This window comes from Tetrao urogallus (assembly GCF_951394365.1).
Source record: "Tetrao urogallus genome assembly, chromosome: 16".
Taxonomy (NCBI): Eukaryota; Metazoa; Chordata; class Aves; order Galliformes; family Phasianidae; genus Tetrao; species Tetrao urogallus.
In genome coordinates this window covers 8,411,151-8,426,491 of record NC_136829.1, presented here as the reverse complement: position 1 = coordinate 8,426,491, position 15,341 = coordinate 8,411,151, and the positions used below count along the sequence as shown (strand labels likewise).

Below are 15,341 nucleotides of genomic sequence, written 5' to 3'. Positions count from 1 at the left end.
GGGAAGTGAGAGAGCCAACTCTGGGTGCTCCAAATCCTGTCCCTTTATTTTAAATCTCAGTCTGCAGTATGTATATCACCCATGGCTTTATTGCAAGAGGTTGCATGTGCTGGAGCATTTTCAAAACCCCGTATCGAGGCTGCTGTGCATGGGGAAATGGTTGTGTGATTCAGCTTCCACTGCTTTTGACTTGCATGTCTCAGACCTGCCTGAGCTTCATGTCTCCCTCACTAGTGCTTAAAACAACTGCCTCTCTCTCATGCCAGTGTCCAGCCTGGAAAGCACCATCCCGCTGCTGCTGGGGAAGCTGAGCAGCCTGGAGAACAGGAGGAATAAGAATGCCACTGTGTCAGAGAACATTGTGCGCATCCGACAGCTCATCACGCAGGCGAGGAACGCTGCCAGCAAGGTGGGATTGTGGGTGTCAGGGGTGTGGGGTGAATGGGGGCTTACTTGGGGGTGCTTTGTGACTGGGAGAGGTATCTGGAATAGCTCTGGGACTACCAAGCAGGGTTGCTTTCTCATGGGAAAACTCCCAAAAGTGCACTTGGAAGAGCTGTCGGGCACGTGAGGTGGCAGCAGTGGATTTCAGCTCTTTAGAGTTGGATTTCTTTCCCTCCAGGTGAAAGTCCCCATGAAGTTCAATGGCAGCTCAGGAGTGCAGGTCCGGATGCCGAGCAACCTGCAGGATTTGGCAGCCTACACATCCCTTAAATTCTACATCCAAAACCCTGAGCCCAGGAGCCAGCAGGATGGGGCAGAGGAGGGGCGGTTCATTCTGTACCTGGGCAGCCGTGAGGTGAGTTTGGGACAGGAGGGAAGCTGTAGGTAGCTGCTCCCCAGCTCTGGTGCACCAGGGAGAGCAGTGCTGGGTGCTCTTGCCCTTTCTAATGTCAGTGTCCTGGCCCTGTCTCTCCTCCACGTTCAGGCCACTGGAGACTACCTGGGTATTGTACTGAAGGACCGCAAAGTGCAGTGGGTGTACAAACTGGGCAACGAGGAGCCAGCTTCCCTGACCATCGATGAGGAGATTGGAGAGCAGTTTGCTGCCATCAACATCAATAGGTTGGAGATGGGTGTGATACATTCTGAGGCAGCTTGCTGGGAGCCTGTCCCTGCAGTGCATGTGGGTAGTGCTGGGTCCAAAAGATCAGCACCGAAACACCTCAAAAAATTGTCAGGGAAATGGTCTCACCACATCGTGGAGGGTCTGGGGGTTGCCTTCAGGTTGAAAGATGATGCTCTTTGGCAGAGCTGTGTGGGGAGGCCTTTTACTCAAGGAGAGCAAGGTTGGCTCTTCTTTGGGCATCTCTACTTCACTTGACCATCCCTCCCTGCTACAGGATCCTGCAGTACGGGCAGATGTCAGTGATAGTGGAAAGGCAGACGGTGCATGAGACCAAAGGAGACAGCGTGGCCAAGGGGGAGCAGGGGCTGCTCAACCTCGACCCACACAACGTGGTCTTCTATGTGGGCGGCTACCCACCCAGCTTCATGGTGAGATGGGTTTCCTAGGAGGTATCAGCAATATCTTTGAACCATATTGGCAGGAGAGGCCGTGATGTTTTCATGACAAAGCCAAAATCAAACTGTTTGGTTACGTTCCCAGCCCCCTCCCACTCTGCGTTATCCCAACTACCGCGGATGCCTGGAGCTGGACACGCTGAATGAGGAGGTGGTGAGTCTGTACAACTTCCAGCACACCTTCCAGTTGGATACCACCGCTGAGAAGCCCTGTGCAAGGTAAGGCCATGCAGTCAAGCAAGGCAGCACCTTTGTCTGCCCCGTTTGGGGGCAGTTGGCTTTGGAGTGATGTCTCTTGTCTCTTCTTGTGTGTCTCAGGTCTAAGTCCACAGGAGATCCCTGGCTGACCGACGGCTCCTACTTTGATGGTACTGGTTATGCGGAGATCAAGTTTGAGAGTCAGTTTGGCACAACCAAGCGCTTTGAGCAAGAGATCCGGATTGTCTCTTACAATGGCATCCTCTTCTTTCTGGAGAATCAGGCAGGTGCCACTTCTGGGGAGCCTTCACCCTTTAGTCAGTGTGATGGGGGCAATCTCAGCCCTACCTGCAGGTATTCTCCATTCAGGGTTGTGAGGAGAAGATGGCTTTGGAGATTATAGTGCTGTTTAAAGCAGTACATCTGCACTATTGTTAAAAGCCACCAGAGGGCTGGACAAAGCCCTGTCAGCCAGGGCAATCACTAGGCTGGTGCCAGAAGGACTGTCCTAAACTCCAGCACTCATGCACAGAGCTTTGAGCTGGACCAGGGTTCACCGTGGCAGTGAGTGCTGCCTTGAACCTTTCCATTGCCCCCAACACAGGGTTGCTGCTCACACATGGGTCCCTCGTTGCTGTCAGTGACAGGTTGAGGCGTCAGCTGCAGGATCTGCTTCTGCCAGTGCTGAGCCCTGATGTTGAGCATCCAACCTGCCTCCCACAGGGACAGTTCCTGTGCCTGGCCATCCGGGATGGGAAGCTGGTGCTTTACTATGACTTCAACACGGGCCTGGAGATGGCAAAGCCCAGCAGCAACTCTTCCTCCATCAGCAGTGCCACGAACAAAGCGGTAAGGGGGGAGTGGGTGTCCACACTGGGGCTGGCTCTTCATCCAGAGTCTGGAGTCTAGTTTTGGGGCAAGGTTTAACGCCTGCAGGCTCTGGGCCTCCTTTTTGAGTATGCTTTGCTTGGAGATGTGAATTGGACATTTCACGCTCTGCTCTCTAATGGATCCAGTTGCTCATTTTTCTTATCTGTTCGCAGATCCAGATCTTCCTCCTCAAAATGAATAACAAGAAGCGCATCCTGGTGCGTCTGGAGCGCCTCACCATCTTCATGGTGGAGCAGGAGAACTCCTTGGAGAATGCTGTCTCCTACTACCTGGGCGGTGTGCCTCCAGCAGTGCTGCCCCCCAGGTGGGTCTGGCCCACATCTACATCTTCATCTTTGGGGCCCCCAGGCCTGGCTCTTCCTCAACCACATTCAGGACTGCTCGAACTCGGGGGGAGGCTTCCTCTTGCTGCCCATCACTGTGGGCTTGAGGATGGGACATCTCCAGGGTGGGGTGAGGTGCTAGTGGGTGTTGCTGAGCCTCCTTAGCTAAGCTGGGTGCTGTGAAGCAGTGAAGCAGTGACCACACCTGGTCATTGTGTGTCCTTCCCAAGTGCTCTGTCTGGGGGCTGCAGGGCCGGATCCTCAGAGGGGTTGTCCTGTTAACACTGCCTGTTTCTCCTGCAGCCTGAAGGCACTCTTCCCCACGGGTGGGCCCATTCGGGGCTGCATGAAGGGCTTGAAGGCTCTTGGCAAATATGTTGACCTGAAGCGCATGAACACTGTTGGTGTGAGCTACGGATGTACTTCAGACCTTCTGGTAAGTGCAGTGCTTCAGCAGCTGGGGATGGGGTCCAGCAGGGAAAGCAGCAGGGGACCCTAGGACAAATTCAATCTCCTCTTTGTGCAGAAGTATAAACCCCACAGCTCCTCAGTGCTGGGGGTCATGGTGAGGTGCCCCCCATGGTTGGCCATAGCACTGGCCAGACCAAATGAGATTCTGGATGCCTACAACACCGGGGCTGATTCTCACCTTGCTTCCATGGTGCCTCCTTACAGGTGGCTCGCTCCATCAGTGTCCATGGCTATGGTTACCTGACCCTGGCCCTCAAGGATGTGCCTGCGCTGCAGGACTTCTACAGTGGCTTCAGCTTCCAGACGAGCCAACGTGAGGGGCTGCTGTACTACCACAGTACACAGGTGGGCACCCACAGTCCCCCCCAATTGTCCCGGTAGTGGGACAACCATCAGTTTGTGCAGGAGAATCAGGTGAGGCTCCTGCTTGGGAAGGAGAGGGATTTTGTTGAAATGTGAGCAGGGATAAAAGGGTAAATCCAGTGAAATCTGGATAACGTGGGTAAATGGGCCCTACCTTGGGACTTGGTTGCCCAACAACGGCACGATGCTTTCTGCAGGAGGGGACGTGCCAGGTGTCCCTACAGAGGGGCCAGCTGGCCTTGAACCTGCTGGAAACCAAAGTCACCACTGAAAATACCTATGCAGATGACAGGACCCACTACGTGGCCTTCTACAGTGATGCCCAGGGGTATGTGTCTTGGTGATGCACAGGTGCTGAGGGGCCAGCAGCCCTAGGGCCCTGCTCATCCTGCCCCTCTCCTACCCCATAGGGTGCGGCTCTATGTGGATGATGAGCTGCAGGACACTGCAGCTGGGGCCAGGGCCAGTTGGAGGCAACGGAGGCAGCAGGATGACCGGGCACTCTTCCAGCTTGGAGGCTCACCAGAGCCCGGTGCCCTCAGCAACCTCACTGGCTGCATCGGGAACGTCTTCGTCAAGCGGTGAGCATCACTGTGCTGCTTCCCGGTGAGCAGGACTCAGCCCCATGCTGCCTTTCGCCTGGCTCGGTTATGGGAACCTCTTCCCCCTGTGTGTAGGAGGTCAGAGCCACAGATGGTGGTGGACCTGCAGCAGAATGTGGAGAGCATCAATGTCACCATGAGCTGTCCTTGGGGCGAGCGGCCGCAGCAACTCAGAGTTGCTCTGAAGAAGGACAGGAGGAAACCCAAGGTATCCCTGCTGACAGATCTCCCATCTTCTCCAGCCACCACCATAGCCCCACAGTGGGGGACCCTCCTTTCACTCTCTTCCTACTCCATGTAGGTGTCCAGCAGGCCCAGCTCCAAGGACCGCCGCCACGACCAGACTGGGCTCTGCCGGCCGCAGCCCCGCACAGCCAGGGACACCTTCCGCTTTGGGGGATCCCCGAGCAGCCGCTGGGAGTTTGAGGAGATCCCAGCCTCCTTCAGCCAGAGGTGAGGCTCACTGTGCCCAAGCCATGTGGGCTCAGCCCTAGAAACCATCGCTTGCCCCTTGCAGTGATGGGAGGCAGGGTGCTCCTGTCATCCCCTGTCCCCGCAGGTTCCATTTCTCCCTGGAGGTGAGGCTGAACTCCTCTAACGGGCTGCTCTTCTACGTGGCGGGGAAGCGAAGCACCTTCATGGCTCTTTTTGTCTCCCACGGGCGCTTCATCTTCCTGGTGGCCATCGGTGGGCGGCGGCTGCGAGTTCGCAGCAAAGAAAAGTACCGTGACCAGCGGTGGCACACGGTGAGCAGAGCACTGGGGCTCAGCGAGGCCTCGCAGAGCCACTTTGCTCTTCCTTCTGGCTTCTCCCACTACACAAAGCCCATGGCCCTGCCACCCATCTTTGGTCCTTGCAGGTCTTCTTCAGCAGAGACCAGAGCCGAGTCCAGCTGGTCATCGATGGGCTGCGAGCCCAGAGTGCTACAGTGGCCACCGCAGAGCTCTTTGTAGCCCGGACCCCCTTGTACATTGGGGGTGTCCCAGATGGAAGAGCCAAGGCTCACATGCTGGTAAGGACTTGTGGGGGTCCCCTGGCATCACCCCATCTCTACTGACTCCTGGTCCCACACCACTGCCCCATGCCCCTCTACGCTCACTCCCAGGGCCTATCTCTGCAGGGCACATCGGTCTCCAGCTTTGACGGCTGCCTGAGGAACCCACAGCTGGATGGGAAGCCCCTTGGTACCCCCTCACACACCTTTGGGGTGACGCCGTGTTATGAGGGTGCTCTGGAGCATGGGATTTTCTTCGCTGCAGACGGCGGGTCCGTCACCCTAGGTACCCCACAGCAGCCCGGGCTGGTTCCCATGGTCCTGGGACTGGAAAGGATGTGTCTGGTGGGAGGTCCCTTGTTCCCTTCTCACCAGTGGCACTTCATTTCCAGCTGATACACTGGCAACTGAGCAGGACTTGGAGGTGACACTGGACGTCCGTCCCCACAGTGCCTCTGGGCTCATCTTCCACATCGGGACAAGGAGAAGCCCCCATCTCGTGCTGTACATGGAGGAGACAAAGGTAGCAGGAGGGATGTCTTTCCCATAGCCCCATTAGAGGCCATCTCCTGCCCACCATGCTCAGCTCAGCGAGTTCTGATGTTTGTCTCTGTGCTAGGTCACCATGAGAGCCAACACTGGGGCTGATGAGTTCTCCGCGTCGGTGACGTGCCCATCTCTCTGTGACGGGCAGTGGCACTCCATCACAGGTGAGGGGACAGCACTTTGTCCCTGGGTATATTGCTCAGCCCACATTTACTGGGGGCAGTCCACTGCCCTTCCTCAGATATTTAAACCCCAGCTCCCACCTGTTTGCATTTAATTTGGGAGATTGCAGCTGCCATTAAGTCATTTACTAATTAGAGTCCTCACCTAATCTTGTTAGTGCTGTCAGACCTGGCAAGCTGGATGTATGGGGTGGCTGCCAGGTCATGGAGCCACTAGCAAGGCTAGGGCTGCCCTGTGCTGCTGCTGGACTTCTGCAAGCAGCACAGTCTGACTCTTGATTTCTTTCTAAGCTATCAAAAGGAAGAACATAATCCAGGTTGAAGTGGACACAGAAAGAAACTATGCAGTGGGACCCAGCCTGCCTCCTGCACCCAGTGCAAAGGCAATGTTCTACCTAGGAGGGCTGCCAGGTGAGTTGAGAAAGATGCACTTCAGCTCAAAACACCCCAAAGCAAGAGTTGTTATTGCTGTTGCAAGTAAGATATGCTTAATCCCTTACTCTGTTATTAGTCCAACACTTGTTTTTCTTTGTTCCTTTTGCAGAAGCAGACGAGGCCAGTACAGTGTCAGCACTACCTCCCCTCCCTCATTATGTAGGCTGCATAAGGAATCTGCTGGTTAACCAGAGCTATGTGAACCTGCTGCAAACAAGGACTGTCAGGGGCTCTGTTGGCCTGCAGGGTTGTCCCGTGCTGTGAGTGCACCTCGGAGTACAGCCTGACACCAGGAAACTGCACTGCTCCCTGGATCCCAGCCATCAGCTGCGAGCTGTGGTCAGCCTGGCCATCTCCAGTGCCTTGCAGCACGAGTCTGTAGCACATGGCTGGGGCCAACATCAGGGAGGGGCCACAAATCCACGGGGAAGGAGAGCAGGGGAGGAAGGGGGGGGAGAAGGGAGCACTTCAGGGGCATCTTTTCACAAATATAACCAAAAAGTTGGAGGAGGCTGTGGAAACAGGTCTGCCTCCTTCCCCAGTGGTCAAGCGTCTGCAGCGGGCCTCATGCTGGCACACAGCTTGTAGTATGGGCTGGAGCACACAGCAGCTGTGCCTCACATCCCAAATCCTGTTCCCTTTACCCCACGCTTACAATGCACGTAGGTTTAGTTCACTGAACACTTCAGGCTGTTAATGACAGTCGCAGACTGCCTTCTGCTAAAGGCAGTAGGCAGTTTGCTTTATAATGCAGTTAGGACAAACTGGATTAGTTCCATCACTTTGGGGTTTTTATATGCAAGGATGCATTTGACCCTTCCCCCTAAGGTCGGTCTCTGTTCACCTGCTGCTGCTGTGCAAGTACAGAGCTGTGCAAGGGGGGCCTTGGACAAAATTCTGCTCGCAGAATTAGCATCTGCCAATCAGATTAATTTATAAGAAGCTGATAATTAAAAAGGAATCAAGAACGCTGGAAGAACTGCTGAGGGAAAGCAGAAGGTCATCGCAATGCCACTCTGCACTCTGTAGTTGCATTCAGCATAGATAGATACACTGATACAAGTCCTGCTGTACGAAGCAAGAAACTGTTGCTTGAAAGGGAAGAAATAAAGGTTACCTCTGGCCAGATTTGCAGTGTCACTGCAGTCACCTGCCCTGCCCCCAGCTGCCTTCTGCCTGGCCCAGCTCACCCCTGCTGACAGTGCAGCCTTCACTTGAAAGACAAAAAACCCAACACATTCTGCTCCCGAAACACCTAGCTCACTTGTGCACTTACACATCATATATATATTTGTGTGTATATATATCTAGCCACGTGGGGACAAAATCTTGCTTCCGAAATGGACTTATAACTTATATATTGTTTTTTATGAGGGGTAAATATTGTAAAGTGGGTTTTTAACATGTCCATCTTCAGTGTAATTATGACCTGTTTTTAAGTTGTAGTATTAAAGATGGTCTTTGTAAATCACTGGTACATACTTTGGAGTCAAATAAAGCTTTATGTTATTCTCTTTCGCTGTAGTGGTGAAGAGCAAATCTGAGACAGTTTTTAATCCTCTGGCCTTTTATCACAAATTAGACTGAATAATGGAGTTAGCTGCTATCAAAAGCATCAAAACCCAACTGCACTGACCAGGAAGAGCAAGTACTGCTTAGGTTTATGTTGAATAGACTGAGAAAAAAACAGTATGGCAGATAAAGAAAATTCCTTTATTTGTAGATTTATATAAGCATAATATGAAGTTAGTAATCCTACTGCAGTTGCTTAAGTTAGTATCTAGGATATCTGTAAGGAAGAGCAAATAATTTAATCTAAACTCATATCTTCCTCTTCATCTTTCTTGTCCTTAGAGTCTCCTTCCTTTTGGTCTGACTTCACACTGTTCTGCATTGCTTTGGCAAATGCTTCTACATCTAAAAGTTAAAGAAATTAGTTATTTGAGTAAAAATTTCGCAATTTCTGGGACAGAATGTATTGTGCATGAGGCTGTGTCACCAGTTGGAAAGCAAACAGTTGTTTCAGTAAGAACCTATTAGCAAAGAAGAAAATCTTGACGCTCATTCACTAGACAGCATTTGGATTTGTGCAGTTTCACCTTGTGCACAGCCAGCCTCAACACTGAATTGCTTTAATAATGGAACAGATTCCAAATGTCCATCAGGGATAACTGCTACCTTCCCCCTCTGCCAGGTAAGGCCAAAGCTGTGCACTCCTTTCAGCTGAACAGCTGATGACTAACAGTGAAAAGCATTCTGAACAAGGTGTCCAGCACCTCCACTCATTTGTAACTCCAACAAATCAACCACAAGGCTGCTCAGCACATCTCTGCAGACCCTCCAATTCTCTAAATGCAATCCTGACACCAGTAGTGCAGGGTGGCTCCTGAGCCACTTGCCTTTTCATTTTAAAAAGAGCAGCACTAGAGTCACCTTTTGGCAGGTACTCACAAACTAATCATTGCCTTCTCCATTCAATGGCTATGTGCAGCGCCAAGAGAAACAAAACAAGCCAACAAAAAGACCAGAAGAACAACCACAGCAACAACTCAAACAGCAAATCCCACCAGTTCATCACGTTCCAACAGCACTGGTACATACCTCCTTTATTTGCTGCATCTATGGCCTCTGCAGGTAAGCCAAACTGACTCATTAGTGGGCCAAGCTGTCCTGAAGCTAAGGCAGCACTGAACATGCTCAATGCCTGTGAATTGGAGTCAAGAGTGTCAAAAACAAAACAGTGTGCATTGGGTTTCTCCAGCACCACGTGGCTACAGTGCAATAACAACATGAGACAGCAGTTTGGGGATGCTTCCACACCCTGTTGCAGCACGCTGACCACGCGGCCTACCTGGAAGCAGCCTCTATCCCTTAAAGGGCACAGACAGTACTGCACTTGGGCCAGGCTCAGACATGCTTCTACACCACAGGCACTGTGTTTTGTAATAAGGAAGTGTTTGCTCTTCATCAGCTGCCTGCCAGTGAGCACGAGGCAATAAGCTGTGCTACACTAAGCAACACAGCGTCACCTCCTGCCAACTACAAACATTCTTCTTAGCCAATGGGATTTTGCATATTGGGAAATTTCAGTCAGTATTAGTTGAAGTTGGCCCAACAGATTTAATCTGACAAAGCGTGTCCAAATGGACAGGTCTGGAATTAAGTACTGGGTTTTACAGAATTAAAAAGGAACACAGTGCTATAAACATTAGCATCTCTTCCCTTTTGTGTGTTCACTTTAGTAACTCAACTTTAAGGAGACTGCTCACAGTCCATTCTTTGACAGGCAGTAATGAATTTGCTGCTACTCTGCTGCCAATTGCCACAAAGTGTTTTAAATAACGAGAAAGGTAAAGTCCAAATCCAAAAGTGGAAGTAAAACAACCTTTCTGGTCTGCCCTTGGCTGACCACTGCAAGGAAGAACTGGTGTTCCATGAACTCATGTCCCTCCTTCCCACTTCTAAGGATCAACTTCCTAGTCTGAGCAGGGGAGGGAATCTGAGAAAACAGGGCCATGTGAATCACGACACGTGGGGAAGGAGAGCAGCACTTTAGGATAGTGGGTAACTACCTGCTGGAACTGAGGAGACGTCAGGGTGTTCTGAATCTCTTCTGCAGTTTGTGGCAGAGACTCCCCTGAGGGAAGGTAAGGCATCAACCGCTCCTGAACTTCAGAGTTGGCCAGAATGGGAGCCATTATCTCGGGAGTCAGAACAGTTGCCAGGTCAACTAGGAAGATGAACAAATGGGTGGCTGTTAGACTATGCACAATAACCCACATTTTGTCATGTAAATGAAGCGTTCTAGTCAGTGGAGCACTGAATCATATTTAGCACTCTGCTGGCATCCTTTCTCCCCTTCTCAGTTTTGCAGCAAGAGTTAAGATTCTCAAATCAGCCAAGCAAAGCAGCACATAAATGGACATAAATAAATAAATAACATTTTAGGACATCTCTCAAATTGGAGCAGGACAGGACAGCACAACAATTCCAAAGGACCCTCCCAGATCCAACTGCTGTCTGGTCAGAATAGTGTTACCTTGCTGTCCTCCTGCTCCAGATGGCACGTTCATAGTAGCTAAAATGTTCTGGAGGTCACTCAGTTGGATGGGCTGGGTTGGGCTGGTGGCTGAGCTGGTTCCGTTACCCGAACTGGGCACAGGGCTCGGGCTGGTCACAGATGCAGCTGCAGGAACAGCTGGGGCAGGCGTGACACGGGTAGAAGAGGTTGTGGAAGATGGAGTCACAGCAGCTGACTGGCTGCGAGAGCTGGAAAGACATCGAGGGAATTAATTCAAAAGGCGAGAAGCTTTGCCTCTTCTTTCTAAGAAGTTTCTTTACAAGCCCTTACAAAACAAAGGGCTAATAACCTCCTCTTAGAGAAGCACCAAGCAGCCTTAATTCCCATTAAATTTTCTGTACAGTAGGCTATCATTCCTCCCATCTACGTGGCAACTTCACACTAGAAAAATAAAGCAGACTTGGACCAAATGGGTGCCCTACCTGGATGATGAACTGCTGGTCGGGGGTCCCCCGCTCCCAAGTAGGCTGGCCAAGCCAGGACCCGTCAGTGCACCCAGCCCACCTTCCATAAACATAAAAGAAGAACAGGTTTAGAAATGCATTCTTTTTCAGGTTTCCTGCACCTCCCTGGTCGAGAGAGGTCACTCTTGTACCTGAAAGGTTTTATTTGCTAAAACAAAGGAGGAGGGGGGTCAAAAGAGCCCAGACCAACCCTCCCCATCCCTCTCTGTAAATATACAGCTCTCATTGCCTGATTTCACATCCCTATTACAGAACTGTCTGAGAAGATAGCTGCACATTTTGGAAATACTCGATTTCCAGATGTGCACAAGGATGAAATTACTTTGGTTCATGCTGTACTCACATGATCAGTGCAACAGAGCCCTTTCCCTTCATCTGCTAGTTTCCAAAACTCCAACTCTTCTCTAAAACCTAAAGCCAAGGCCCTCAGCAGAAGGGTGCAGGGGCAGCCTCTGAACCACACTCATAGATCTGCATTAATTGCAGCTTCACATCTAATGCAGAGATGTAGCAGAAACAAGTGAGCCTTAAGCATGTCACAGACAGAACAAAGACCAAGACCAACCCTGCACAGAACCAAAGCGCCGCAGGGAGAACAGTGATCAAGAAACACAGCAGGAAACCAACACCTGGTCTTCCAGCAAACTGAAACAAACAAAAGAAATGAGATCAGAGCCTCCTTCATCCCCACTGCTATTTCTGGCCACCGAGAATTACTGCAGCATGGAGAACACCAGCTAAAAAGAACTGGGGAAAGGTTTGGCTCCTTGGTGTGCTGGAGCTGGCAGTGACTGATTGTCCCCCTACGACTCCTTTGAGCCACATTTGCCAGATGCTCCATTTACCACACGCTTCCTACTCAGTACTTTCTTTACTACATCTGATTAAACACACTTTCCAACCCAAGCATCTGTATTTATCATCCACCTTTTGGGAACTGATCTGCAGAGGACAGAAGCGCGCCATTAACAAACACAATTAAAAACTGTACAACACTGGAGTCAGAGAAGCACCAGCCATCTGCCCAGGACTCTCCTCTCTATAGGACCCAGTTGTGCAGTATGAAATCATGCCTGCAATACTGCTCATCCATCACAGAGCTTTCACAGCAGCAGGATGAAGCTAACCAGGCTGCATCGCGTGCTACTTTATTCAGTTTGTCCTGGCTAGGAAAAGTTTACCCAGGAGCTGCAATAAAAGCAAAGACCTGAAAGAGAAGTAAACCAGACGTAAAAGAATCAGATGCTACTCGGGGAAGAGATCCACAAGGATTCATCACAACCCATTTGCTGAGGCAAGCAGATGAGTTATTTGGCTTTACATATCAAGCCATCTTATAGCTAGATGTAAAGGCAAAGAAAGAAGAGCTGATGAACACTGTGCTCAGAGCATGAGGAAGCAAGTTTCAGGAGTCCTGAGAAGCTTCAAGAAGGAAGCAAGAAGGTCTTTACCAAACACATGTTAAGCTGGAATCTTCCATCTGCACATCCCAACATCAAATCTGCACATGAAGCTTACAGAGACGCTACTGCTAGATCAGTGAAAATGGACTTTAGTCACTGCCACCTGCTAAGAATTCTTTTGCCTACTTCCACACCAAGGTCTGACATCTCAGTAAATGCTCTACTGGCCTTGGAGCACAGACAGCAATAAGAACAGACTGCTGCAGTGACTCCAACACAGCTCACGTTCCCTTTAGAAAAAGCAGGGCAGTACTTCAAGCTCTCCCCAGTGTTGCCCAGAAGAGGAAGCCCTCACCTGAGCTTTCTTCTACTGACTACAGGTTTCTGCAGGGCAGGTGCACTCCAACCTTCCTCTTGAACTCCACTTTGCACACAAATAGTCACTGGATCAGAAATAGCATGAAAGTATCCCCAGCTTCACAGCTGGGACATCTACCTGGGAACCCTTGGTTTCCTGCTCCAGTGAATATTTAGGAGGAAGAGGAGGGGACTTATTAGGAAAAAAAAAAAGAAAAAAAAAAAAAGGCCAATATTCCTTGCAGCCTGTGCTGTAAGATGAGTGTCATGTAGAACCTGGTACCCATTTCCTGCCTTTTTTTTTTTTCTTCTTTTTTTTTGGGCCCCTTAACTCATCTCTGAGGCAGAGCCTTGCTTTCTCACGTGACAGAAGTGCTATTCAAATCAATAGCACTACTTGGAAATATTGTCAGGTAGGATTTAACCTGGCAGGAGAAAATACCACTTTGGCATAAAGATATTAAAGCATTTTACCAAGTCCTCCTAAGCCCGTTGGTCCGATCAGCTGCATGAGCTGGTTATGGCTCATGTTTCCAAGAAGGCTTTGCAAGCCACCCTCACCTAAAAACAAAAACATTCTGAAACACAACATATTCACATAGGTTTTTTTTTTTTCACAGCACTCCAGCTCAAACAGCAGGAGATTAATTGGCATCACATTCTGTATGGAAAAAACAGTTGCAAGTGTTTACTGATTCACGATGCTCATAAAAGATAAATGCAACTTGGCTTCATAAAAGGTAAGACTCCAGAGAATCTACTGAAAATATACTTCATCTGACAGTCTTAGCTTTCAGTCTGCACCTATTAGCACAACACAGTTTATCTTGCTAAAGGCATGTTTACACTTTTCTGGTATTAACACTGTCCCCAACTCACCCTCCAAAGTCATCAGGAATTGCTCCCTAAGGAACTACAAGTGCTCACTCTAACACAAGGTCTCTCACGTGAAGGAGCAGAGAATGGACTGTACCTCCTAATGCTGAGAGCTCGTGGCCTCCACTCGCATTTCCACCCAAAGCACCAGGCATTGGGGGGTTGTTGAGATACTCATTCACTTTACGGCAATGTTCTTCATCCTTGTCTGTCTTTGGCTCCTGCAAGAAAGTTCTTCTTGGTACAAGGAGAACTGCAAGTCATTTATTCCAACGCTTTTCTTATTTACTTCCCACAAACCTGCATCCAGAAGAAGAGTCGTTTTGATCCTGCCTTGAACTTCAATACATACACACGGCCAGTAGTACACTGAGGAACCCTTTTGAATTCACAATCGTCAGGAAAAATAATCAAATCCTGGAAAACAAGACAGAACAAACAGATATTTCAGGAAAAACGTGAACATTACTGTTAGTCTCCCAGAGACCTCTGGTCCCCTCCCAACCATCTGTTCCAAAGGGGATTTAGAAGGGTAAGTCTGTCGAGTCATTGTAGCATTCACGTTCTAAACCACCTCAGAGCTCTTCCAGCAGGGCAGCAAACAAGGCCAGGGTGACACAGTGCCTCAACACCTCAGCACTGAAACACAAAGCTGTACTCACATCTTCAACACTGCCTGAGGTCCTGTCCTTCCAGCAGAAATGGATGAGGGAATCATCGGTCTGCTGGATGTAAACAAGGCCTTTCCTCTTGTCCGGGGTCACAGTGCTGCCCTTCAGCGACATCTTTCCTGCCCGGAATTCCACCAGGTATTTACTCGAAGAGCCGCGGGAGCCTGGCACCAGGCTCGGAAAGAGCGCGCCTGAAGACATCCTGGGGACAGAAGGATGGGCTGACACGACGAAAAAGCTCTCACGTGCGCTGTTCTCAGCGTGACACCACGCAACGAGGCCCTCAGCTCCAGAACCGAGGGCGCTGCGTTAAAGCTAAACACAGAGCGGGGCGAAAGCAGGACGCTGTGTGCGGCCCCGTTCTCTACACGGAGCACAGCTGCCGAATGAACTACATGGGATGAGATCGCATCCCCGCAGTTTCCCTTTTGGGCTGGCACCACGGCTCGGCAAGGCCGCTGGGCCGAGCAGCCCCCACCCGGCCGGCCCTGCCCCGCGCCCTCAGCCCGGCCCGGCCGCCTTCCCAACGGCAGACCGCCATCTGCAGCCCGTCCCACGAGGCCGCCGGTTACGGCTCCCCTCTGGGCCCCGCCTCCAGGCCGCCCAGCTGCCTCCGCGGAGCACAGCAGCCCCGCACGGAACCGCGTGCCGGACCCGGGCCGGGCCACTCCCTCCCCCGCCGGTACCTGCCGCCTCGCCGCCCGCAGGCCCTGCGCTGCTCCCGCTTCCTGCCCCGCGCCCCGGAAGTCCGCCCGCCGCGGGGCGGGGCGAGCGCCCCCTCGGCCCTCCGCGATTGGGCGACGCAGTTGTCATTCGGTGGCAGAGCCCGCCCCCCCGCCCTGCTGTGTCATCACGGCGGAAAGATGGCGGCGCCCCCATCCCCCCTCCGCCAAGCAGAGGTCGCGACCCCCTCTCTTCTTCAAAATGAGCTTTATTCGGATTTACAGCTTTACAGTGTAA

General features: G+C 51.2%; 2 protein-coding genes across 2 annotated transcripts in view; one reads left to right on the top strand and one right to left on the bottom strand.

The window, feature by feature from the left end:
• The window catches only part of LAMA5 (laminin subunit alpha 5), a gene marked incomplete at both ends in the record, with an annotated part of 77,850 nt that extends 71,057 nt beyond the window's left edge, over positions 1 to 6,793 (top strand). Inside the window, 21 exons of the mRNA XM_079543472.1 lie at positions 267 to 409; positions 623 to 799; positions 929 to 1,065; positions 1,344 to 1,497; positions 1,610 to 1,743; positions 1,843 to 2,005; positions 2,446 to 2,571; positions 2,766 to 2,917; positions 3,240 to 3,372; positions 3,612 to 3,752; positions 3,968 to 4,098; positions 4,181 to 4,351; positions 4,448 to 4,580; positions 4,674 to 4,825; positions 4,932 to 5,118; positions 5,232 to 5,384; positions 5,493 to 5,652; positions 5,759 to 5,889; positions 5,986 to 6,076; positions 6,386 to 6,505; positions 6,639 to 6,793. Of these exons, the coding sequence (XP_079399598.1) occupies positions 267 to 409; positions 623 to 799; positions 929 to 1,065; positions 1,344 to 1,497; positions 1,610 to 1,743; positions 1,843 to 2,005; positions 2,446 to 2,571; positions 2,766 to 2,917; positions 3,240 to 3,372; positions 3,612 to 3,752; positions 3,968 to 4,098; positions 4,181 to 4,351; positions 4,448 to 4,580; positions 4,674 to 4,825; positions 4,932 to 5,118; positions 5,232 to 5,384; positions 5,493 to 5,652; positions 5,759 to 5,889; positions 5,986 to 6,076; positions 6,386 to 6,505; positions 6,639 to 6,793 (3,044 nt within the window). The remainder of the gene's footprint in view (positions 1 to 266; positions 410 to 622; positions 800 to 928; positions 1,066 to 1,343; positions 1,498 to 1,609; positions 1,744 to 1,842; positions 2,006 to 2,445; positions 2,572 to 2,765; positions 2,918 to 3,239; positions 3,373 to 3,611; positions 3,753 to 3,967; positions 4,099 to 4,180; positions 4,352 to 4,447; positions 4,581 to 4,673; positions 4,826 to 4,931; positions 5,119 to 5,231; positions 5,385 to 5,492; positions 5,653 to 5,758; positions 5,890 to 5,985; positions 6,077 to 6,385; positions 6,506 to 6,638) is intronic.
• A 1,546-nt stretch (positions 6,794 to 8,339) lies between these two features.
• On the bottom strand, positions 8,340 to 14,582 carry ADRM1 (ADRM1 26S proteasome ubiquitin receptor; the record flags this gene model as incomplete). Its single annotated transcript, XM_079543233.1, has 9 exons — positions 8,340 to 8,446; positions 9,131 to 9,233; positions 10,102 to 10,259; positions 10,569 to 10,798; positions 11,033 to 11,114; positions 13,309 to 13,395; positions 13,808 to 13,931; positions 14,011 to 14,127; positions 14,373 to 14,582. 9 exons carry the CDS (start codon positions 14,580 to 14,582, stop codon positions 8,340 to 8,342), a joined length of 1,218 nt encoding a protein of 405 aa, XP_079399359.1.
• Positions 14,583 to 15,341: the final 759 nt, after the last annotated feature.